We start from the raw sequence: 26277 nt of genomic DNA, 5'->3' as shown, positions 1-26277 counted from the left end.
TCAACCTGGAGTCACAAATCCAGGTCTGACCAACAGCATACTCTGAAAAATTCATTTTCATTCAGGGATAGAACCCGGCACCTTCTTGACGGTAAGCAGAAGCTTAACGTCCGAGCTATGCTGCTGGCTTATTTAAACAAAAAAAAAATAATTAAACTTTAATGAGATATTATAAGTGTTTTTAAATTAATTGCAGTCAAACTAATCATATGCATATCAATTTTTATAGTTTATTATTATAAAACGATTGAAATAAGCAAAAAAAAAACTAAATGCGCAATGCTGAGTATGGCCGCAATAAAATTATACTTGGGCTTGCATCAGTTTGACGTTTATGGCCATTGGCCATGGCGGCCCAGCGGCTTTTCTCACAAAAACTCAGCGGGTACTCTTCATTCCATAGCTCGTTTGTTGTTTTCTTTATTGTTGACGTATCAGTGCAACGCGCATATTATATTATTTGTTTATTTTCACAGCACTCAAGGACCGGAAGTCAAACGTACAGTTTCATTTCAAAACAAATCAGGCAGCATTTCCGGATGTTCGTCATCGGTAATGAATTCGACTTTTTTACGCCCTTTTTCAACGCTTGAAATTTACCGCCAATATTTAAAATCTGTGCAGACGAACATGTATCTGCATCATATTTAAAATATATGTATATTTCCTCGATTACTTTGTTTCGATAGTGAAAATATTGCACTAATAATAGCCAGCTGTGGTGATTTATTTATCTATTTACAAAACATAGATTTTTCTTATCCAATTCGCAACTGTGGCAAATCAAATCAAATAAGTGATATTTTATTTTTATTTTATTTCAATCGATCATGTACACTCGCCTTGACAGGTCGCTCAAGTAAATAATACAATTAATACAAGCATTTTAATACAATGCAAATTCATACAAAAATCATCCACAGTGACATCTATGGAAAAATTTTTGCGGCTTGTTCAAGTAGCTGAATAACTTTTTTTTTTAAATTTGCGAGAGAGAGATTGGAAAGGAAATGCCAATTTACAGGAACCGCTTCAATGAAAATCATAAAAATTGACAAACTCTGAAAGGAAACGATCGACCTGAAGTCAGAAAACCAAGGTCTGGCCAACTGCTACTAATGGGAATCGAACCGTGACCACTCGACCACATACATAAGCATTTTATACAATGTGAATTCATACAAACATCCACGCTGACATCTATGGAGAAATTTTTGCAGCATTTTATAATCAAATTGGCGAACCTCAAGACGCTGAATAACTTGAGATTAGCAAGAGATATAGGAAAGAAGTTCCAATTATTACAGGAATCGTTTCAATGAAAATCAGTAAACTCTGATAAGAAACGATCCAACTGGAGTCACAAACCAAGGTCTGGCCAGCAACGGGACTCTAGTGGGATTCGAACCCGTAACTATTCTACTCGAAAGTATACTATGCTTACCACTAATCCACGCTGCTGAAGATTATAATTAAAAATTTATTTAATAGGGTTTATATATGTAGTAGAGATTCCAGACAGATGACTCTGTTCAGGACCACGGTTGGGATGTGGCGGTTGAGGTGAAGATCAAACACGTGCGTTTTCAGTCATGTTGTTTATTAAGACGATACGTGCGGAGGCTTAGCGACCTCTCTACCCCTTTTCATCCCCTTCTCACAATCAGTCGTAACATACTCTTTCTCAGCCATAGCCCATACATCAGCCTTTCGTTCAATTCCAAACCTACATATGTATATATATATATGTAAATATAGTTCAAATTTCAAAATGCATGATGATTTTCAATCATGTTGTTTATTTAGACGATACGTGCGGAGGCTTAGCGACCAACCGCGCGGAGCACAGGTCCAACTGCGACTAACCGTTACATCTCTACACCCTTTTCATCCCCTTCTCACAATCAGTCGTAACATACTCTTTCTCAGCCATAGCCCATACATCAGCCTTTCGTTCAATTCCAAACCTACATATGTATATATATATATGTAAATATAGTTCAAATTTCAAAATGCATGATGATTTTCAATCATGTTGTTTATTAAGACGATACGTGCGGAGGCTTAGCGACCAACCGCGCGGAGCACAGGTCCAACTGCGACTAACCGTTACATCTCTACCCCTTTTCATCCCCTTCTCACAATCAGTCGTAACATACTCTGTCTCAGCCATAGCCCACACATCAGCCTTTCGTTCAATTCCAACCCTACATATATGTATATGTAAATATAGTTCAAATTTCAAAATGCATGACATATACATAAAATACAACTATTCAAATAAATTTAATAAAATATTGACTATTAGATTGGCCATGTTTAAGCGGTTGATATTAAAAATACCAAGCGAAGCCGGATAAGAACACTAGTACTTAATAAAAAGGTATTTAATGTTTACAATCGTTACATTTTCAGATGTCTTTGAACGACATGGTGGATCCACCAGACTGGGAGGAATTGTCTTCCCGTCTCATCACCGATAGAGACCCACTGGCATATCCAGCAAACGACGTAGACGTTTCAGTAGTGCCCCGAAAAATAAGAACCATCAAACATGCTATGCCAGAAGAAGATTTGTAAGTATCAACCGACACATTCGAATCGAAGTAAACCCATCATTTGATTTAATTGTTCACACGTCTTATAGGGGAGATGTGTCGTTACACGTCCGAGAATGCGTCAGATGTCACACGTCGGACTGGGTGGCCGTTGACTATCAGTATCGATCGTTCTCTAGCTCATGCTGTTCACGGGAGAAAGTCAACGAACGGCACACGGTTTTGCAAACGATTCCCAGACAAGATTATGAAGTCGACATCGACACTCAGATCGTTTCAACTCCCAGCGAAGAACTCACCTTACAAGTCCGTACTACTAACTGTTGTATTACAAAAAAAAAATTAAAAGCTTGTCTAAGCGTTTGTTGTTATCCAGGGTTATTCTCAACCGTCGAGTGGCCGCCAATCTGTCTCGTCGATTTCATCAGCGTCGTCATGTAACGATACTCTAACACCGCGCGGCTCTTGGGCTAGTTTGGACTTACGAAGCTCTTCATCAGATCCGCTTCTTCCTGATTTGTTGGAAAGACGACCACCAGAGCAGTTGGATCAATTGAACGAAACGAGACGTATGGAGGGTCGGAAAGGCGGTCTGTTAGGTTTGTACGCATCTTACATTGATGATGAAGAAGCGGTCGAGAAAAGAGTGCAAGCTGAACCTCCGAGTGAAATTATAGGACATCGGATTCTTGTGAATTGTCTGGATTTAAAGTATAAACAATTCCAATACTATACTTATTGAATATGTTTACTTATGAATTTTATATAACAGAGTGTTCTTTTCAGGCTTGAATTAGAAGTTGAGCCGATGTTTGCTTCAATGGCTATTTACGACGCTAAAGAAAAGAAGAAAGTGTCGGAAAATTTTTATTTTGATATGAATTCTGATAGTATTAAGCAGATGTTGAGTTCTCACGTAACTAATTGCGATATGTCTACACTTAGCCGAAGTGCTGTATTCGATATCACACACCCGACTCCTGATTTGTTTCTCGTTATAAGATTGGAAAAAGTATTACAGGGTGATATAACCGAATGTGCCGAACCCTACATCAAAGACGATAAGGTATATTCAGTACTGATTTTTTCAATTCATATATGTTACTTTTGTCAATTTGTGTTATTTGGATCTGTAGAATCGGGATAAAGTGCGATCTGGAGCTATTGCCGCTTGCGATCGACTCGGCAAATACAGAATGCCGTTTGCTTGGACGGCTGTATATCTCATGAACGTCATATCCGGCTCGAATAGTCTCGAAAGAGAATCTACAATAAACTCCGATAAAGATTCAATGTCTTCCACGTCGCAAAGCAACAGTTTAGGTAGTTTTTTTTATTTTTATTTATTCAATTAATCATTTACACTCGTCTAACAGATTGTATCCAAAGCGACTGGTGTACTTTTTACAGATCAAAAAACATATCAAATTACATATCTTACATATAAAACACTAAAGTTTGTTCGTATGTATGTATGTATGTACCTACGTATTTTTCGTCAATTTAATTATTAGTCAACGAGTCTATTGTTCTGACGTCATCGAACAAATAATTAGCTTTTTTTCCGATTCAAAGGATTCGAAGTTCCCGGGGGCGTAGGCGCCGAGAGCAAAGCCCTAGGGCTTCGCCCCCTAAGGGGCGCAGACCCCGGGTGTGTACATATAATTTTTTATAAGAGACTTACTATATATGTTTGTTTGTTCGTGACAGTCAATTTAATAAAAAAAACAGATAAGTATTCAAATAAATTTATATAAAATAAAACTATTCAAATAAATTTAATAAAATGTTTACTATTAGATTAGTCATGTTTAAGCGGTTTATATTACAAATACCGAGCGAAGCCGTGTAATAAAGCTAGTACTATATAACCATTATATACTTTTACATTTTTGTAGACGACATCTATGGTCAAACATTGCAAACATTTTTAATTATATAATACGTACAATAAGCATTTTTTAAATACAGTACGAATATTTTTGTACATTAATCATCCACAGAGACATCTATGGAGAAAATTTTCTGCATTTTTTTTTGTATACAATCGGCGAACCATGAGACACTGTACAACTCAAGGTTTGCGATAGAAATTGGGGAGGGAATGCCAATCTTTACAGGAACCGTTTCAATGAAGATCAGAAAAATTGGCGAATTCTGATAAGAAACGATCGACCTCGACAAAGCAAGGTCTGGCCAACAACGGTACTCTGGTGGGAATCGAACCTGTGACACTTTGCACGAAAGTTTACGATGCTATCCATTAGGCCATGCTGCTGGTTTATTTATATTTTGTATCTGGATTGTGTTGTAAGTTAGTTAACCAGCGGCATGGACTAGTGGTTGGCATATTATGCTTACGAGTAGAATAGTCACAGGTTGCAGTCCCGCTGCTGGCCATTCCTTGGTTTGTGACTCCAGGTGGATCGTTTCTTATCACAGTTTGCCAATTTTTCTGTCTGTGGATGTTTGTATGAATTCGTATTGTATAAAATTCTTATGTATGTCGATTTTATTGTATCTGTAAGTGCACTCGTCGCTTTGGAGCGATCTTTAAAGGCAAGTAAGTGTTCATGTTTTGTGAAATAAAAAAAATATATTGAAATTTAACTTGTTTAGATCGAAAGTCTTCGGCTAGTAGCCTCGAACACTTCCGTAGACAGGGAGCTGGTGGTTCGTTGACTCGGCGAGGGTCTTTAGAACGACGTGCGCACGCTCAGAATCCTGTTCTCACTTCGGGGTCTGAAGAAATCGCTCATCATTTAGACACGTTCAAACCAATCAAAATTACAATGCATAGTTTCTTTAAACAGGTTTGTTTATGGTTGCTTTCATATGAAATGTACTTGTTTAGAGTGTAAGTAATATGTATAATGGAATGTTTTTAGGAAAGTGATAAAATGCGCGATGAAGACTTGTACAAGTTTCTTCAAGACCTCAAGCGTCCAAGCTCGGTCATGAAAAAATTAAAATCAATTCCAGGCTCTTTGACTTTGGATATATCTCCATGTCCGGAAGAATTGCGAAATGGGCTAACGCCAGAATTGATCAAATTGAGTCCATATCCTGGTAAATTACACAGTAACAAAATATTACATTTTTTCAGTTACAGGAGCGTAGACTGATCAATATTTACTAAGTTTGGTCCACTGAATTCGAATATGACAATGATTGTTGTTTTTTTCCTCTTGTTTATGAGATATGAGCGTTTTTAAAAATGCGTGATTTTTGCAGATGTTTAGCTTTTGCAGACTTTAACTCAAAATATAATATTAATGTGGAAAAAAAAGAGTATTGGAATCAATACTCGGATGTTTCTTTCTATTAATTGTGATTTTCATTGCTTTAAAATACGTATAATTAATTATCGAGCGAGTTTTAAATGACAACATTTTTAACTAAATTTAAAATCATTTTACTCTCGAATAAGTAAATTCAGATAAAAAAAATCAATCCTTATAAACATGATAAAGTGAAAATTAGCGAAATAAATTCATAATATTACGGAAAAAAGTATATTTTTGACTTTTAAAACTCGCTACATAGTTAATTATAAGTATTTTAAAGCAATAAAAATCACAATCAAAAGAAAAAATATCTAACTATTGATTCCAATACTCACTTTTGGCACAGCAATACTAGATTTTGAGTTAATGACTGCCAAAGCCAAAAATCTGTAAAAATTGCGAATTATTTTTATTTATACGAATTATCTCATAAACAGGAGCAAACTATCAAAAATCATTGTCATATTCGAATTCAGTGAGTCAAACTTAGTAAATATTGATTATTCTCCGCTTCACTAACTTTTTTTGTTTCTCAGTGTTATCGGAAATATTATACTGATGATTAATCTAAGCATACAATGTTTTAATTAGTTTTTAAATGAATTTCAGATGATAACAGTAGGCCTTGTAAAGAAGTTCTAGCATTTCCACTGTTTCCAATAATGATACCCCACTATCAATATCGCAACTTATTATACGTCTTTCCGAAAGAATTAAACTTCACCGCATTCACGTCTAGAACGGGATCTGCCAGAAATATTGCAGTGCGTATTTTTTCAACTTAAAAACCAATATCAAAACGCATGGAAATGATCAATTCGATTATTGATTTTAGATCCGTATTCAACTGATGGCCGGAGAGGACCAGTCGCATGCGTTGAATTCGATATTCGGACGTAGTTCATGCTCTGAACACACTTCCGAAGCCTTCACCACAGTAACATATCACAGCAAGTAAGTACCGAGCAGAAGTGCATATGTAGTCGGAGTGTTGTATTAATATTCGACCATTTTTAGATGTCCGTCGTTTTACGATGAGATTAAGATGAAATTGCCGGCGAATCTCGGCGACCAGCATCATCTGCTGTTTACTTTCTATCATATTTCGTGTCAGAAGAAACCGGTCACTGCTCCAGAGCCGGAGAAGACTATTGAAACGCCCGTCGGATATACAGTAATTCACATTGAACTTTGTTTATAGCATATTATTGTAACTTTTTATATAATACATATATTGTGTTTTTTAGTGGTTGCCGATGTGTCGCTCCGGTAGGTTATCTTCCGGTGAGTATAATCTTCCGGTTATGCTAGAACCACCGCCTCCAAATTATTCGTACATATTCCCGGATGTTCTTCTGCCGGGCACGAAATGGATAGACAACCACAGGGCGATATTTACCATTTCGCTCGATCCGTATTCTTCAGTTCATCCAATGGTTATTATTTTTGATAATTTCGACTTATTTTCTTTTGACATATTTTATTTTATATTCTTTATTTACTTTAGGACTCACAAATGGAACGGTTTTTAACAGCATGCGAAGCTGTACAAGAAGGAAATATTCCACCTAGAATTGGACTTTCTAATATGGAAGCCGAACTACGAAATAGGTTATTTAAATTTCTTACGAAATATTATTTGTTAAGTGCTATTTTATATTATAATTATAATTTAAAAAAATGTTTCAGTATTATTGAACTGCCGAACAGTGCAATTGAACCCTTAGTCAAAAGTTTACCGGTGGTTTTGGACAAGTTGATATTCTTACTTGTAATGCCTCCACTTTTGCACGGTCAACAGTTAAACATTGCGCAAGATATATTTTGTTGCATGACACAAATCTTCACTAATATCACGGTAAGTTTATTACTTTATTTATATATGAAGTATCAATAGGTGAAGCTAGTGGTGTGGCAAAGGGGAAAGAGATGGGATTATCGATGCCCCGGGCGCACCAAAATTTTTGGGGGGGCCAAGTAGCAAAATTTTTTTTTTTATGTATATTTGTCACAAAATGACATTTTGTACCACCGATACAAAAATAATAACACCGATTAGTACGTTCAAGTAAAAATAAATATTGAGATAGTTGAGATATTGAATGAATATTGAATTAAAATAGAAATATCGAAATCCTTGTAAACGTAGTGAAATATAAATGACATATAAACAGAGTAAGACATTCGCTAGATACTTAATTATAAGTATTTTAAAGCTATAACAAAAATCACAATGGGTTTGGTGCATCCGCTCTAAAATCGCCAGATTAACAGAACGGCAGCTTTAATCGTAATTCTCGTTTTCTCGAATGATAGATTGCACTGTGCACATCGAAAGGTTACCCGTCATCTGATGTGCAATCTATCATTCGAGAAGACGAGACTTGCATTTAAAGCAGCCGTCCGTTAATCTGTCGTTCAATTTGTCTGGCGATTTTAGAGCGGATGTACCGCATCCCGTACATGCTATCTCCCTCACCGCTTCTCGACCAATAGCATTTTGCGCGTACAAGTGTTCTACTGTCTGCACGAAATGCTATTGGTCGAGAGGCAGTGAGGGAGGTAGCATGTACGTTTAAATATCTTCCTAGAGTGGACCAAGTATATAAGTATATGTGGTATAGAATCCTGACAGATGACGCTGTTCAGGACCACTGTTGGGATGTGGCGGTTGACGTGAAGATCAAACACGTGCATTTTCAGTCATGTTGTTTATTAAGACGATACGTGCGGGGGATTAGTGACCAACCGCGCGGAGCACGGGTCCAACTGCGACTAACCGTTACATTTCTGCCCCCTTTTCATCCCCTTCTCACAATCAGTCGTAACATACTCTTTCTCAGCCATAGCCCATACATCAGCCTTTCGTTCAATTTCAACCCTACATATGTGTACTTTGTATTAAAAGCAATAATGTGGCGCCTGATTTGAGCCCAAAAAAGTTCTTGTCCTGGACGTCATTTACCCTCACTATGCCACTAGATGAAGTATTGTGAAAATTTTACTAATTTTTGTATCTTTTGTAATATTATACTGAACCTTCTTCATATCTACATTTAAAGAACATGAACGAAAACAGCACTTGCGATTTTCACGGAAGAAGCTCACTATTAGGCTCCTACGTTCAATTCCAGTGTTTAGTCCCACGTCCGCATAAAACCTTGCCTACGACTCAACACTCACATATTCCAGGTTAGATGATTTAAAACAAGTACATTTGCAAGTCTATATCATACAACAAACAGATTTTAATGATAAAGTTCCACATTTGAAACTTTCAGGTGAGATGTTCGAATGGTGTTCAAATTTGACCAGCTCCGGAAACACCGGCAACACTCAAAATACGACATGCAAAGTGCTTCACGAAGAGCTTTCACTCCAGTGGGTTGTCGCCGGAGGAACCACCAGAGACTTGGCAATGCAAAATTCATGGTAAATTCAAAATCACAATCAGAAATCACCAATTGTATTCACATCTTAACAACGCTGACAAATTACATTCAAGGACTCTGTTCGAATTGATGATCAAATCGATGGTGGAGCAGCTTTGGTGGAACGGCACTTTGGATGCTCCGAGAAAAACCAGATTCTCCGAACAGTACACCGAAGATATCACCACGCTCGTGAGCAACACAACCGCGGAGATCATAAGCCGATACGGCAAAGACGCTCGTCTGACGTCGTCCTTGAACAACAGCCTCGCGTTCTTCCTGTTCGACCTGCTGAGCATTATGGATCGAGGGTTCGTCTTCGGCTTGATCAGAACCTACTACAAACAGATGTCGGCGAAGATCGCTTCGCTGCCTGATGCAGTGCCACTCATACATTACAAAGTGCGTGCACTAACTAACTTACCATTTTGTCAGTTTTATATTGTGTTTCTACGTGTAGTTTTGATTTTAGGTTTCGTTTTTGCGGATCATATGTTCGCACGAGCATTACATATCGTTGAATCTGCCGTACGGTACACCTTATACTAGTCCGACCAGTCCATCGAGTCCGTCTCCGTCGACACATTCATCACATTCGACACATTCAACACATAGTCATTCGTCCAATATATCATATCAGGTGGGTTTTTTTTTGTATTTTTAATACTTTGTGATTCAATTTCAGTGCTAATATTATTATAAACTTGCATTTCAGTTGAGCAGTGGAGATAAAGGGTGCTTCGCAGAGTTGAGTCCGGAATTTCGATACCAGCATTTCATCGTCGGTTTGTTATTGAGCGAGCTTGCAGCAGTCTTGGAAATTCAGTTGGGTCTTATTGATTTGCTTATAAGATAGTACAATAGTTTCGTTATATTTGACTGTACTTTTTCTTCGTTTAGAAGTCCCGTTCTTCAAGGCAAAGCAGTTTGTGCCGTTTTGAGTCTTCTGACTTCGCACGATTCCGATAGTCGATTTTCGGAGCCGGAAGTGAAGGCTAGGGTGGCCGCTCTCTATATACCGTTGCTAGCCATCGTTATGGATGCAGATGCTCAATTGTACAGAGGATTTTTGCAAGGAAAAGGTGTTGTATTTGTTACAAATATGCAGTATAGACATGGGTTTGCCAATGGCTGGTCAGACTTGGGTTTGCCAAGTTATCTGTTTTCATTGTTGAAACGGTTCCTTACCAAATTGGCAACCAAGCAACCTACCTCAGAAAAATTTAATAATAATATATTTAGCTTTAGGTGTCATAGTGTTGAAAGATTGCAGTATGGCTATCGCCATACTTAATTAGTTTCTTCCACAGTTGTGTGTGGTGTTTGGTATTTGACGTATGTTTGATAAACATTTGTTCATATTACTTGCAAGACGAGGAAGTGCCTCATTGAAAGTTGCAGAATGCACACTAACGACGACTTTGGCAGAAACTAATTAAGGATGGCGACAGCCATACCAAAATCTTTCAACACTATGACGCCTAAAGCCACTTCTATTATTATTACATTTCTCTGACGTACCTGCTATTTGAATATAAAGTTTAAAACCATATGTGTCACTTTAGGGCTAAACTGTTAACCCTTTGAGTGCTGACGTTTTTTATGTTGAAAGCCTGTCACGCTGAAAATTTCGCCAACATTTCCAACTAGAATTATTTAAAAATCCAATAGAAAAAATTGTAAAAACTACCGCCGAGGATTTCTAGTTTGGTAAAGGTGTATTTAGACTCTAATATATCTTGCAAGAATTTAAAATGAATAAAAGAAGTCTATTGATGAATGTATTTTTCCAAAACTAGTTCCATCTTCTTCATTGTTGAAATGCCAAGCCACAATATAAAATACTCAGCACTTAGGGATTTCCATCGAGAAATTCTGCTATGGTTATAAATTCAGAAATTCCGGTGTAAACCAATCTTTATAAACATGTATTACACGACCCATGTTCAATGCATTTCTTTTCAATGCTACCTGGAAAGGCTTAGCGGGTAGAATTCTTGTTTATTTTCCACATACTAAAAAAAACAACGCCTATCGGCGTATTTCAGGCTCATGGAATTGTTGGCAAAACGCTAATCGTCGTTGGTCAGCATTCAAAGGGTTAAAGTATAAATTTATTTAAAAAACTAGTGTTGTACCCGATGAAATATTTTCCCATAGGTGTTGGCATATTAAGTTATTAAATAAAAATAAAAAAATAAATGTGTCAGTTCGGTGTTCGATCCGCACGCGGTCGAATTTTTTTCAAAAACCTTTTAAATATATTTAATTAAATATTTATATTTAATTGTTCAATATGAAAAAAAAATGGTAAAAACTACCTACACATAAACAATATAAAACTTAATTAATTATTTAAATAAATTTTCAATAGATAGCGCTAAATGCTCAGAGGCTTGCCTAGAGGATACATTGGTAGCAAACAGTACATATAGAAGTTTTTTTCTTTCGTTATTATATTGGTACATTTTGTTAGTAGTGTTTTAGCTGTGACGTACATATGTATGTCAAATTGAAACGACTATTATAGTACGGCGAGCGTTATCGCAGATACACACACATAATTGCGATATTATATATGATTAAAAAAAAAAAATTACTCAATGTGATTCATTGATTTTCAGATCGGTTGCAACTTGGCGAAGATTGTATCAACAGTTCGTCATATTCCGGTTTACTTACACCGGACTCGTGTGAATATAAAAAGGTATGATTTGTATGAAGCTACATATGTACATATGTATGCTTATTTTAAACCGCTATTGTTAATTGAATCTTATTTTAGACTTCGAGGGCAAATCTCAATAGCGAGACGACGAGGAACATTCTTATGTGTTTCATTTGGGTTTTGAAGAGTGTTGATAAAGCGGCGATTACTAAGTGGTGCAGTGAACTGTCTCCGACGAGGATTTATACGCTTTTGGAAGTTCTAAATTTGTGCTTCGCCTTTTTTGAATACAAAGTATGATGAAAACACATCTACATATATATAATTCTGCATTGTATATATTATATTAATTAAATATGCATATTTTACTTCTAAATAGGGAAAGAAAGAAATTCAAAAGAACACACAGCAAATTGTTCGTAAAACGACCGATATCAAGACCAAATTAGAAGATATGATACTCGGACAAGGTTCGGCACGAAGTGAAATGATAATGAGACGTAAAGGTACTATCTATGTATATATATAATAAAAAATCAATGTTTGTCTGTCTGTGTGTCTGTCACGTATGCGTTCCTATACCATTCAACCGATTGCGATGAAACTTACATGAGTTAATGTTAGAGACACGTATTTTGGGCATCCATTTTTGTCAATTTTAGCATATTCATTTTGAATTTTAGCGTTTTAGGGCATTAAAAATGTTCAATTTTAGCATCTATTTTTATGAAGAGTTTAATTTTAAATAATAAAAAATTTCGATGAATTTTAATAAAATTGATATATACATACATATATACAATTTAAAGACAACACGGCAATTAAAAAAAAAATAGAAAAATTTAAAAAATGTTTTGGAATTAAAATTTCAATGAAAAAAACATGAATATAAAAATACAAAGATAAAAAATATGAATATAAAAATATAATACCAATTAAAATTTATTAAAACTCAACATGGAGCATATTTCTACAGATTATTTTTTGAGATTTGTGCGACGATCGGTAACAATTAAATTGTATTTACTAAAATACCTTTCAGTATCCACACTTTTGTCTAATATATACAGTAGTAGACAAAAGCAGTTGCTTGATTTCGACAGAAAAAACACCGTCTATGGTAAACTGCAAGCTCTGTTTTATCCCCTCAATTTCTTCACATAATAAATGGCCAAACGGATAGGAAAACCCTTCTAAATTGTCTATTAATTTTATAAATTTTATGCAAATTTCACTTTTGTTTGTTATTTTAGCATTTATTCGCATATTTTACGAATTTAGCATCAATTATTAGCAAATTAATAGCAAAATGATCAAAATACGTGTCCCTAGTTATTGTGTATATGCCCGCGATAGTTTCTGTAAAATAAATCGCCCAAAAACAGGAAGGGGAACGAAAAAACAAGAATGAGTGGCATTGCAACGCAATAATTTCAAATGTATTCGCCTCGCCACCTGCGTTGTTAGGGTAAAATAAACAAACAATTGAATAATGACAAATGTGTTCACCGCCTGCGTTTTTCCGACAAATTATCATTACTGTAATTTAATTTGATTATTAAGTATTAACGGGAACGGGAATTGCATGCGTTAGTGTGTCATAGCCGGGTTCAGCTAGTGTTTTAATAAAATCTAATGATTTTCATGTTTAAAAAAAGAGCTTTTCGGTTTATATAGTATTTATATGTGTCACGTATGTGTCGATCAATAGTAAGAAAAAAATGGAAAGCTTGAACATCTCGTACCAAATTCATTTACTGATACATCATAGGTTGCAACAACAACACGATGACAGGCGGCAACAGAGAGAGATGGCGCAAAGAATTGACACGGGTCGGCAGCGCTGCAGCATCCCTCACCATAGCCGGTCCGATAGCGCAAAGCAGCGGATCAGCCGTTCTACCTCCGACCCATCTCGAAGGTGCACTAGCCGCCGACATATCCCTGACAGTTCTACACACATTGGAAACCATAGTCCAAGTACGTCCTTCAACATCAATCATTAGCATATTTTTACACGCCGGTATCTCTTACGAATTTCAATTGCCAGGTTGCATCATCATGGGACTCTCATCACAGCATCTTCGGCTGGGTGTTGAAAGTGCTCTTGCACGGACTCGCCAAGAACCAAAGCACCAACGTCTTGCAACATATGTTTGCCACCCAACGCTCGCTGGTCTTCAAGGTTCGTAAAAGTCTATATGAATGTTGTATGTATATTGTCAACGATTATACTGATATAGAAATGATACGTTTCAGTTCCATTGGCTGGTGTTCGATTCCGAGACGGAACAATGCGGTGAACTGTGTCTCGTGCTTCTTCGTCATTGTGGCGCGTTGTGTGGTGCCGTCCGAGCTCATGCAGCAGCTACTCTGTACTTACTCATGAGGCAGAATTATGAAATCGGCAATGTAAATATATTTATAACGGAAAGGCCTCACAGGTAACCCCAATGCGCCTTCCTGGCCAGAAACACTGTACACTAGTATTGTACCCGATGACATATCATCGCATGGGTGTTGGCATATTAAGTTATTAAATAATAAAAAAAGTAAAAGAAATGTGTCGTCAGTCATGTGTTTGATCCCCACGCGGTCGAATTTTTTTCAAATACCTTTTAAATATATTTAATTGTTTATATGTAAACAATATAAAACACCAATAGAAAAATAAATTTTCAATAGATGGCGGTAAATTCTCTGCCAAGAGGAAACAATGGTAATAAATATTATATATAGAAGTTTTTTTCTTTTGTTATTGTATTCGTATATACGTTTTTGGCAGTAGTTTAGCTGTGACGTACATATGTATGTCGACGTACATATGTATGTATGTACGTCGAGCGTTATCTCAGACAGACACACAGAATAGCGATATTATATATATGATGATTTGATACAAGTATTATTAGTATTATATACAAAGTAAAGACATATCAATCAACATCCACAGAGACATCTATGGTCAAATTTGTAAATTTGCATCATTTTATACAATTCATCGAAATTCGAGATTGCCGAAAACTCGAGAAAAATGGGTAAGGTTGCCAATTTATTGGAACTGTTTCAATGAAAGTCATATAAATTGGTAAACTCTGGTAGGTAACGATCGATTTGGAGTCATAAATCCAAGGTATGGCCAGCGGAAACCAGTGGGATTTGAACCCATGACCACTTTGTTCAAACACTATATACTAACCACTTGTCTATTCTGCTGGTTATTTATTCATGAAATCTATGTATGTAGAAGTCTGAATTTGTATATGTCGTTTTGATTTTATTTTATGTATATTTAGAATTTCGCAAGAGTCAAGATGCAAGTGACCATGTCTTTGAGCTCTCTCGTCGGTACAAGTGCGACGTTCAGCGAAGATTCGTTGCGGCGATCTTTAAAAACCATCCTTTTGTATGCTGAACAAGATACCGATTTGCAGGATACATCTTTCCCTGAACAGGTTTGTATCATTGTATAAAAGCCATTCGGTAACACTTGCCTTGCTGTGCTGGACGCCAAGCGTCCAGTTAAAAATGTGTGTTTTAAGTTAAAATAATACAAAATCTACAAGGTTAATCAATGTAATTAGCTATAAAATTGTATGCAAGAAATAGAAAAAATAACGTCTGAAGCAGAGCCGTCATTCCAAGGCGGATATCATTCTCACACTGACTGTTGAACGCGGCGTACTGAATTACCCATCTCCTTCGTATTTCTGTTGATATTGATCAATGTTTTTATTTCGTAATGACATAACTCGAATCACAGAGGCTTTGATGAGGAATGTATACAATATGAAGACCCTGCTTTCAGTTTATTTGGAGATATTAAATAAAACATAGCTCTTGTTCACTCACTATCCATCACAGTGTGGCAAGTGTTAGTAAGAATCTTTCCCAGAACAAGTGTATATTGTTATATTGAATATGCAATAATTCACATTCGCAGGTGAAAGATCTAGTCTTCAATTTGCATATGATTCTATCAGACACTGTCAAAATGAAAGAATTCCAAGAAGATCCTGAAATGCTGTTAGATCTGATGCACCGAATTGCCAAAGGTTATCAAAACAGTCCCGATCTCCGTCTCACATGGTTGGCCAACATGGCGCAGAAGCATATGGAAGTAAGCATATCTTTCTGGTCTAATGTTTGAAATTTTTTCTAGTGTATGTTTGACATGTGATTTTTTATTTAATCTGACAGCGATCTAATGATACCGAAGCTGCCATGTGTCTGGTGCACAGTGCTGCCCTAGTCGCTGAATATTTGGTACTTTTGGGTAACGGAGGATCCGGTGTTCAAGGCGGAGCTGTGGCACTGCAGAACGTTACACCGAATGCTCTACAGGAGAGTGCCGTATCTGATGATGTGATGGCTCCAAGAAATGAGGGGATTTGTCTCGGGAAAGATTTCACCGAACAGGGATTGCAAGGTTATTAACTTATTGTATGTATGTGTTACAGTGAAACTGTTATTGTCAGTGAGATTATAATTTCACTGACTCAAGCGGTGAGTACGGATGTAATAATAGAATTACAAATTCACTGCTCAATGACAGTGAATTTCTAATTCGAACGCTAATGCACCATGCGTTCGAATTACAACATACTAACAACTCTAACAACCTAATCTTAAATAAATAAAACCAACCCTAACTTAACCTAACCTAACCTAACCTTAAATAAATAAGTGTTGGCTGCTAAGATATTATGAAGTGTTTGCTTCCGCATCCAGTCCCACACATGCAGCATCAAAAAGGCAAAATTGAAACAGATAGTGGACCATGAGGAAAGTGGGAATGGACGGAAACGAGGTTGCGGGGAAAATTTGGCATCGGAGTGGGGATGGAGAGGAGCGGGGTTTGTTATGTGGCGCGATTCGTGTCAGCGACGCACTATCATCCAACTATCAAAAATTATAATTTGACTAATAACGGCAAGTGAAAATGTCATATTGATATGATTTCACTGAACTATAACGAGTGAAAATGTAATTGGATATGATTTCAGTGAAATAAAAATTTTACTGCTGTTATAATTTCACTGTAACATTGTATTTGCAATAACTCATAATCGTCTTCTTTGACAATGAGCTGATGGTTTAAGCTAAATAATAGTAACTCTTAGGTTTTATAGGACAAGATGTTTTGGCCTATGGACACTGAGTTGAATATAACAGAGGATTATTTATTTTTCGTTCTGTATACAAGTTTTTACAAGTACAGAGTATTTAACAGCGTATAGTGCTAGTTACCGACTTCAGTAGAAGGGCTGACTACACTACTGTCCGAGTCTGCTGCGCTGATTTATATCAGTTAGGTGATGTCATCATGCTTTCGGGATTTTATACGGGCTCGAGGTTATTGTTTGTATAGCTGTGCCTCAAAAATCCTCAATGTGCGTTTGAGTGATGAGATCATGCTTCTAGGATTCCTACCAACTAGCTATCGTTAATATGGAGCGAGTCGAATTGTGCCTTTGCCCTTGTGTGGATGAAAATATTTCAGGTCAGGTCAGCTCTGCTTGCTCGTACAGGAACGCGATGATGCAATCGTGCGACTTGTGTTTTATAGGGAAACAGATGACATCACCAACCTTGATTCAGCTGCGCTATATTCTCTACAGTTTGTACTTTTGCATCTTTCAGGACTATTGGACCATGCAGCCAATTCATTCCAGAAAGCCGGAATGTATGAAGCAATGAACGATGTTTACAAAGTACTGTTACCTATCGCCGAAGCAAACCGAGATTACAAAAAACTAGCAAATATTCACGGGTATAATATATAAATATGTAGTACGGATATGAAAAATATGGGCAATTTCTAATTTCAATTATTTTTAGAAAACTGAATGAAGCATTCACTAGAATAGAGCAATTAAGCGGCAAAAGAGTGTTCGGCACTTACTTCAGGGTAGGATTTTATGGATCGAAATTCGGAGATCTGAACGGCGAAGAGTTCATCTACAAAGAACCGACGTTGACTAAATTGCCTGAAATATTCAGCCGACTCGAGGTGAAGTCATTATAATTTGTAACAATAATTGCGAATAGTAAAATCTTCTTTTAAAACGAACCTCTTTGCAGAACTTTTACGGTCAGAGATTCGGCTCCGAGAATATATTCATCATAAAAGACTCCAACATAGTCGACACGAACACGCTCGATCCAGACAAGGCTTTCATCCAAATCACCTACGTCGAACCATTCTTTGAGCCGTACGAATTGAGATACAAATTAACCCACTTCGAAAAGAACTTCAACATAAGTACGTCATGATACAATGACCATTTTATATACACAAATTGCGTTTTTATATTCATCATCATCGTTGTTTTCAGAACGTTTCATTTATGCAACACCGTTCACTACGAGCGGCAGAGCTCACGGTGAGCTGATCGAACAGTGCAAACGCAAGACTATACTAACGACAGCTCATCACTTCCCGTACGTCAAAACGAGGATACAAGTCGTACACCGTACACAGATCGTTTTGAGCCCTATCGAAGTCGCCATCGAAGATATACAGAAAAAGGTAATCACAAATGTACCAGAGTATCGGTAAGATTGAGTCGTCCTTGGATGCTTTCGATTGCTTGGTGTTTTTAGATAAATGAACTGGCAGCGGCTACTAATCAAGAACCGGTGGATACGAAAATATTGCAAATGGTAGTACAAGGTTGTATCGGAACGACTGTGAATCAAGGTCCGATGGAAATGGCTCTCGTCTTCCTTTCAAGTGTCGCAGACGGCACTCAGCCGCCAACTAAGCTAACGAACAAACTGAGATTATGCTTCAAAGATTTCTCTAAAAAGTAATTAGAGCATTTGTATTAGTTATCTTTACATGTATTGCAATGTTTAATAATGACGTCATCATTCACAGATGCCATGATGCCTTAAAAAAGAACAAAAACCTCATCGGTGTGGATCAAAAAGAATACCAGAAGGAATTGGAAAGGAACTATCAACGTTTTACTGAAAGACTCGCACCTTTGATTCAGATGACTCCTAGTCATGTCGCTCAATTGAGGTAAATATCGTATAAATTATGTGGAATCGTCTTATTTCGAGATGAAACTAATGGAGAAACTTGTTTGCAGCAACGGAATGGTGAAGGAAGCCTGGAGATATCACTCTTAAAGATCGGACGTGGAAATAACGCGTCATAAAATATATTTTGTAATCATTTATAGAAGTATTATGTAATCGTAAATTAGATGCACTCCAAATCTCGAGCTTTATAATCAAACTTTATGAATATCTTGTGATCCGATCACTTCATATATACATATATACCCATGACCAGTTAAGTAAATATGCTTTTTTTTTTTATTATTTCATATAAATTGCATAGCATTGTAGATTTTGATGTCGATCGGCAAAATACTTTAAAGCCTGACCAACGATTAACCAAAGAAATTCAAACAAAAGATTTATATTTTAGTAAGTAGTTTATATATAGTATTGTAAGTATTTTTCCAGTATTTATCCGTAGTATTTGCATTAGCAAGTCTTAATTGGTGTTTTAAAGAATTGACCTCTGCATTTAAAAGTTTACTCGTACCAGATATGTGTAGTTGTAGGGTAGTTTTGTGTAGTTCTATATCATATTTATTCCATGACAGCACAAAATCCAATGTATAATCTCTTAATTTAAGTGAAGCAATCTTTCTATGTATGTAAGTGCAATATTATTTATCCTTTTTGTACGCTTTCAATGATTAAAAATCTATAAATATATATATATATATATATATATATATATATATATATATATATATATATATAAATTGTGCAATTTTTGTTTGTTTTGGAAAATAAAACGATACGATTTAAACTGTACATTGAGAAAAATACTTTGTATCTTAAAAAAAATTTTTGTGCATTAAACAATCTTGCAATGTGCATTGAATAAAATATTTTAGCATTATAGTGACCATTAATGAAACGATCATTCGAAAAAATAGATTTTAGCATTAGAATAGATGCAAAAAGTTGCAACGTTGCAGTCCTCCGCTATTGACAACTGTCAAAAGTGTTTACGTATTACGTATGAATATGAATGATGACGTCGGGTCGTAGAGTCGAAGCCAAGGTCGTAGGTGTCGAAGGTCGCAAGCTGAAGAGTAAAAAATGAAGGAATCCAGTAGAGAGAAGCGTTGGTTGTTGTCGGTGCACATTTAAGTAGCAAATATTTTTTTCATTGATCAAAGCAAAGTTTCTAATGCAATCTGTATCAGTCATTCAGAAATGCACACAATTTCTTTGTAGTGTACAAAAAAATTTTTAAATGCACATTTATTTAATAAAACGGACGTTTAAATTAAAATAAAATAAAAGAGTAAATGTTGAATTCACATTTATTACTTAAAAATAGACTCAGTCTAACAAAGATCAGAACTCAAGTTACAAAAAAATTAACAATACAATATCTTATATTTAATGTTGGGTCGGTAACCTAAGGGGCTTTCCAAGTGAAAATTACAAAAAATGAATAATCCACTCATGTCAACAATTCACGCTTAAAAAAAATGACCAAAAAAAAAAATATCGTTTGTGAATTCACATCTATGATTATTCATAAAAATATACCTTTACTATATTTTCGTATTCTTAAATTTCAAAACCAAGAATTTAATGCAACTTTACGTCAAATTCAAACCACTGTAAAACTAATACTGAACATATATATATATATGAGTTTCCTTCAAAGGGCCAAAAACAAATTGTTTCTTCCGTAAAACATCGATAAAATTGAGTTTTCAAACTCAAAAAATAAAAAAAAAAATTTAAAATCAGTGGCGACGCTAGCCTTCGTAGAAAAACTAATGTCATGTCAAAGATTTAACCCTTTCACTGTCAGCCGACCAAATCAACCTATGCAAACACTGCCACGATCCAATATTGAGCATTGTGATTACTTTTTCAATCGGTGAGTATTATTATTATAATCAAACACATAAAAAATACAATTGAATAAAAATCGATTCAGTAGTAATATATAAAAAATTAACTCGCTACATATATATAAAAAAAAAAATCCACCGAATCGTAGAACTGAATGAAAACAATCCGTGTAATATTTACATAATGTGATGTAAGAATAATTTCCGCGGAACGGGCTCTACAGTTTTTGCACGGGCCTCGAAGAGCAGCGCCTGGCAGTGAAAGGATTTAAAAAAATAGTTCAATCTATGTATGTTCAATTGTGCGGTTATTCCTGGTCTGCTTGAGAATGCCAAGTTAGTCTCTCCTCGTAGAAGGCGATCACTTCCTGCGGACACTTGAGATTGGCGACTTTGGCCGGCACCAACTCTGCGTCCTCCGAATTTGCCCACTTGATCAAAAACATCAACTGGCCGCTCGCATCCGAAGCTCCTGAAACACCCATCACAAATTACACACACGGAAACGTTCATTACATATATACGAAGCGTACAAAAAAAACACTCACCGATGATCTTTTCCGCTTTCAATCCCCTGGCGAAGCCCGTCTTTTTAGTTTTATCATTGTCGACTTTCTTGTCCGCCTTTGCTTTCTTCTCGGTGAGCTTTTCGTCGTCGGAAGACGACGCGCTCACTATCTTCTTCTTTTTGGAGTCGTCCGATTTCTTCTTATCGGATTTCTCAGACGTTTTTGATTTTTTATCGTCGTCGTCCGACACCACCGCTTTCCTTCGCTTCGCCGAGTCTTTACTCTCCGCCTCGCTCTTCCTCTTCTCGGGTTTCTTTTCCTCGGTCTTCTTGCCCTGAAATTTATCGACGCTGCCATTAACTCTTCAACAAAAAACACTAACCAAACTAAATAAAAAAAAAAACAAGTGTTAAACGCCGACACACATGTCAATAGAATCGGCGAAGAATATGCAAACATTATGAATTGAACGTGTCTTAATGATATAATTTACCGTCGACTCTTTTTCCTTTCTCGCCTCTTCGTACGCTAATATTAAATTTTCGCAATCGAGATTCTCCTGAGGTTCCCATGTACTCTCCTCCTCCTTATAGCCCTTCCACTTGAGAAGGTACTGCACCTATAATAAAAACACACACACCTTGTCTATTGTCATATTTCTCAATAGTTAGAGTTAACATTATAAATCTATAATATATATATATATTATCCGATTACTTATATTCGAACACACAAAATGTGATGCCCTTTTTTAAAGTTTCTTATATGATTCTTCAGATATGAAGCCACAATAGTGTACGTAAAAAGAATTTATTTATACATTATCGGAACGTGTAAGGATGGAATTGAATGTATACAACATTATTCACTAAACTATGACTCATCAACTTTGAAGTATACAATAATATTTTAATGGCACGTATTACTGTCTATATTTTTCAGTATTTAAATATAAACGGTCAGTATTCATATTAACCCTTTGCCCGCGGCAGTAAATATAGCGAACAAGCTTTGTACGCGGCGCGGCACCTTTTTCGCAAATTTGGCAATCGAGTTTTCGACCTTAAATACAGATTTTAATATTTACTCAAGTAACCAGATATGTTGATTAACACATAAAGTATTATTTTAAACAATACAATACATAATATATCTCGTAGTTTTGGATTAATTGTCAAATAATCATTCGTCATAATTGTATGAAGACGTGACGTCACATAAACGAGGTTTCAGTATGGTTCCACAAAAACTAATTTTTGACTGGTATATATTCATTTTAAGCAAATTGAATAGATGGCATTCATCTCTCGGTAATATATTCAACCAATTTTGAACCTTAAAACAGTTGAAATAGGCGCATATAAGGCTCAAAATCCCGTGCAAAGATCAGAGATTCTATGGAAGACGGCCGAGGGCAAACGGTTAAACGGCCAGTATCCATCGTTCAGTATACTTTTACAAGGCTCTTTTAAGGTTTACTTTGCAAACGATTGAGCTAAATTCCCAACAGTCGTCCGATCGTTTTGAAACTTTGCCATTTTTATTAGTATTTAAACATAAATGGTAAGTTTTATTTGGACGAATGGTCAGTATTACTTTTTTGATCGTATTAACACAAAGTTGGTACGATATTGACGGACAAATCCATTCAACGGGCATTGCTATTTGTTCTGGTGGATGTACGTCAGATTTTCAATTTATTTTATACATTTGTTATTTATTTAATGATAATACATGTTTTTCATTCCAAATTGACCTTTTTTTCATTGCAAATTAAACCATTTTTATATCAAATTAACCCACCCCTTTTCAATATTGAATTGAAATGAAAAACCTATATAATATTGATCATTTTATTAGTAAAATACTACTCGAAAACTGATTCATATACTTATTTAAATCGATTAAAATACTGGCCATTTAATTTGTTAATACAATTATTTGACAATAATACAAAACGGTATATATTTGTACTAAATAAAAGTCTTCAAATTCTTGATAATATTCAACGTGCATTGAATATAATTCTGAAATAGTATAGTATAGACATTTTATAATATAAAAAACTACGGCAAAATTTCCTTTATTACTTAAATTGATACAACTAATTTAATTGCAAATTTTATTGTAATATGAGTTCGCTCTTATGGAGTAATTTTTTTAGTATACTTAGTGATATTTGAGAACTCCCTATACGGTTTCAATTCCAATTATTCCTTACCATAGAAACTTTTAAACTAAAGCATACATCATCGATGTCGACGGAGCAGTTTTAAATACAAAGTTTAGTGATTTGATGCAATTGAATATTTAATTCCAAAGAGAAAACATTTACAAATCTATAGTAAACACCAAGAATAGCATTCGATAGTAGTTATACTGTGTAATTCTCTGCAATTACCTACAGAAATACTGCAAAAACAAACTCATTGGAAATAATCGGCGAATTGTGTCGAATTTAGGCTCGCATTCACAATGGAATATAATTGTGATTTACCGAGACAACTTTGGGGATCCAAATGATAGTGAACTATATACGTGAACGTTTTGAGTATGTTAATGTATGCAAATGCCGGGCGATGCTATTCTTGGTGTTGACCAAATTTATATGAGAGTGAAATATAGCACGAAACTGAAATGCGACATTGGCAACATTACTTACGCATACTTAACCTAAAAGATAAGAGCGCATATCGAATATGTCAAACTGATGGAAGACAGTCACTAATCGTGTTGTGGAAAGAAGGCAAGATGAGGCCAGGATCGGGAGCAGAGACGAGGGTGAGGAGTGAGGTGTGGGGTGTGGATTGTGTGGATTGTGGGGACGCACGCGAGGGCAAAGGGCCGTGCTGGAGAGAGTGGAGAATGATGAGTGAAGAGTGAAGAGTGGAAGCGGTGAAGTGAAGTGAAGTGGGAAAAGTACCTTCCCCCTTTGAGTCCTCTTGTCGAGAACCCTCTCGACGACGAACTCGTCCGGCGCGGAGCCGTCAGAGTCGGTTCCAACCGGACTGCTCGATCCAGACTTGTTCCTTTGTCGGCCCATCTTCCGCTTTGGCTTCCGCTTCCGCTTCCGGTCTGTCTGACTGTGCGTCTTCAACCTGGTCTCGTTCAAGTGTCGTCGAGCGTCGAGCGCCAAACGCCAAACGCCAAACACCGAATTTGCGCCAAACGGCAAGCGGCGAGAAATGAACGGCGAACGGCGAACGGCGAACGCTTCTCGCCCACCGCTCACTTTTGAATGATGCCGTAACACCGCGCAATACGTCCATTGAAGATGTGCGACGCGAATCGTAAATGCGCCTTTTTCTTCACTCTTCCGCGATATATAAACTGTTTTATATTTTTATTTTCACTTTTGTACGTGTACATTAGTGTGTTTTGTAAATTTACGTTTCAAGTCGAGCGAAATTTAAACTCGTTATACGATTACTTTTTACCAAATTACCTAAAATATTTTTCTGAAAAAAGGGTTTGCGTCACGGCCGGAACCAAAGCGGGGTGACTGTCACCGCACAGACAGTGCGGTAAAAATGCGAAAATGTTCATTTACCATGCATATGTTACACCGAATCCGTGAAATTGTCTATTACACGCATTCGGCAAGAGAATTGCCGAATGCGTGAAAAATGCAAGCACGTTGCCCAGTTCGCGGATTCGGCAAATTCTTTGCCGAATGCGTGTATCCGGCACGAATTTGTCTGCTCAAAGCGTGGAGTCGGCAGATAGACAGCAGCGCTCCGGTGTTGTTTTTTAGAACTGGACAGCGTAGACAAGTGTCAAAGTGACAACTGAATGAGGATGTTTAATTTACATATTATTATGAATAAATATGACTACATACATATGTTTCGATCATCTCATATGACTTGTACATAAATTAATGCTATTTTTAGACATTTTGATCAATATTTTAACAGTCGGAATTTTATACCGAATATTTTTTTTTTTTTTTTATTATTTTTTTTTTTTTATTTCATACCAGGAAGGCATTACAGGTAAACCCCAATGCGCCTTCCTGGCCAAATTACAAACAATACAGCATTTTTTATTATATAAGTCGCTAAATTACGAGACACTGACTTAAACTCGACAATTAACGAGACATCTATGAATTGTACATACATTTTTATTGTAATATTTACATTAATCATACTCAAATAGTGGTGACATAGTGGGTAGGAAGGATTTTTAGCCAATTTTTAATCGGGAATCGTTTCAACAATGAAATCAGAGAAAATTGGCAAACTCTGATAGGAAACGATCAACCAGGAGTCACAAATCCTGGTCTGACCAGCAGCATTACAGATATACTCAGAAAAATTCTTTTCAATCGAGGTCAGCTCAAGGGATCGAACTCGGCGCCTCTCAGTGTTAAGCAGAAGCTTAACGACCGAGCCACGCTGCTGGCTAATTTTATAGTTAGATTAAGCGTTTCACACCCGGTGATTTCTTAGTCGTTCACATTTTTATACATTTGGTCTGGTCGGTGTAGCCGAGAGCTATGTTCTGGGACATGTGTAATGAAATTAAATATTTATAATATAATACTGATTCTTCAAAAGGTATAAAATTGCGACTGTTAAAATATTGATCAAAATGTATAAAAATAGCATTAATTTATGTACAAGTCATATGAGATTATCGAAACATGTATGTAGTCATATTATACATAATAATATGTAAATTAAACATCCTCATTCAGCTGTCACTTTGACACTTGGTTATAATATTACACGCTGTCCAGTTCACGCATTCGGCAAAGAATTTGCCGAATCCGTGAACTGAGCAACGTGCTTGCATTTTTCACGCATTCGGCAATTCGCTTGCCGAATGCGTGTAATACACTATTTCACGGATTCGGCGTAATACAAACATATGAAAAACGGTTAGTATATACATCAGTGGTGGCTCGTCCTAA

General features: G+C 36.3%; 2 protein-coding genes across 2 annotated transcripts; one reads left to right on the top strand and one right to left on the bottom strand.

Moving 5' to 3' along the window:
* Positions 1-322: 322 nt before the first annotated feature.
* On the top strand, positions 323-19767 carry Zir (dedicator of cytokinesis). The gene is made up of 37 exons (XM_077439477.1): positions 323-406; positions 477-552; positions 2416-2576; positions 2648-2864; positions 2935-3269; positions 3345-3624; positions 3695-3881; positions 5178-5371; positions 5447-5627; positions 6455-6609; positions 6681-6799; positions 6863-7019; positions 7093-7281; positions 7353-7456; positions 7535-7703; positions 8908-9037; positions 9127-9277; positions 9351-9678; positions 9749-9916; positions 9992-10101; positions 10177-10358; positions 11901-11983; positions 12062-12238; positions 12324-12450; positions 13716-13924; positions 13995-14129; positions 14204-14356; positions 15241-15399; positions 15888-16064; positions 16145-16373; positions 17588-17717; positions 17786-17957; positions 18029-18209; positions 18283-18476; positions 18551-18756; positions 18828-18974; positions 19045-19767. The coding sequence occupies exons 1-37, from the start codon at positions 348-350 to the stop codon at positions 19082-19084; spliced, it is 6171 nt and encodes a 2056-aa protein (XP_077295603.1). The 5' UTR covers positions 323-347; the 3' UTR covers positions 19085-19767.
* Positions 19768-20111: 344 nt separating this feature from the next.
* On the bottom strand, positions 20112-24609 carry LOC143917866 (chromobox protein homolog 3-like). Its single transcript, XM_077439476.1, has 4 exons — positions 24283-24609; positions 21853-21978; positions 21399-21693; positions 20112-21322 (listed from the first exon to the last, which is right to left on the bottom strand). Exons 1-4 carry the CDS (start codon positions 24400-24402, stop codon positions 21159-21161), a joined length of 705 nt encoding a protein of 234 aa, XP_077295602.1. The 5' UTR covers positions 24403-24609; the 3' UTR covers positions 20112-21158.
* Between the last annotated feature and the right edge of the window lie 1668 nt (positions 24610-26277).

Source organism: Arctopsyche grandis, chromosome 10 (assembly GCF_051622035.1).
Source record: "Arctopsyche grandis isolate Sample6627 chromosome 10, ASM5162203v2, whole genome shotgun sequence".
Lineage (NCBI taxonomy): Eukaryota > Metazoa > Arthropoda > Insecta > Trichoptera > Hydropsychidae > Arctopsyche > Arctopsyche grandis.
This window is presented reverse-complemented; position numbering and strand designations above follow the sequence as displayed.

Excerpts from the sequence above, each read along its gene's own strand:
- LOC143917866 (XM_077439476.1), bottom strand. The coding sequence starts at position 24,402 with ATGGGCCGACAAAGGAACAAGTCTGGATCGAGCAGTCCGGTTGGAACC. Across the intron at positions 21,979-24,282 it reads AGAGGACTCAAAGGGGGAAG|GTGCAGTACCTTCTCAAGTG; the intron begins GTACTTTTCCCA and ends TTTTTATTATAG. Across the intron at positions 21,323-21,398 it reads GAAAGCGGAAAAGATCATCG|GAGCTTCGGATGCGAGCGGC; the intron begins GTGAGTGTTTTT and ends TGGGTGTTTCAG.
- Zir (XM_077439477.1), top strand. The coding sequence starts at position 348 with ATGGCGGCCCAGCGGCTTTTCTCACAAAAACTCAGCGGGTACTCTTCA. Across the intron at positions 7,457-7,534 it reads GAAGCCGAACTACGAAATAG|TATTATTGAACTGCCGAACA; the intron begins GTTATTTAAATT and ends AAAATGTTTCAG. Across the intron at positions 16,065-16,144 it reads TGGCGCAGAAGCATATGGAA|CGATCTAATGATACCGAAGC; the intron begins GTAAGCATATCT and ends TTAATCTGACAG.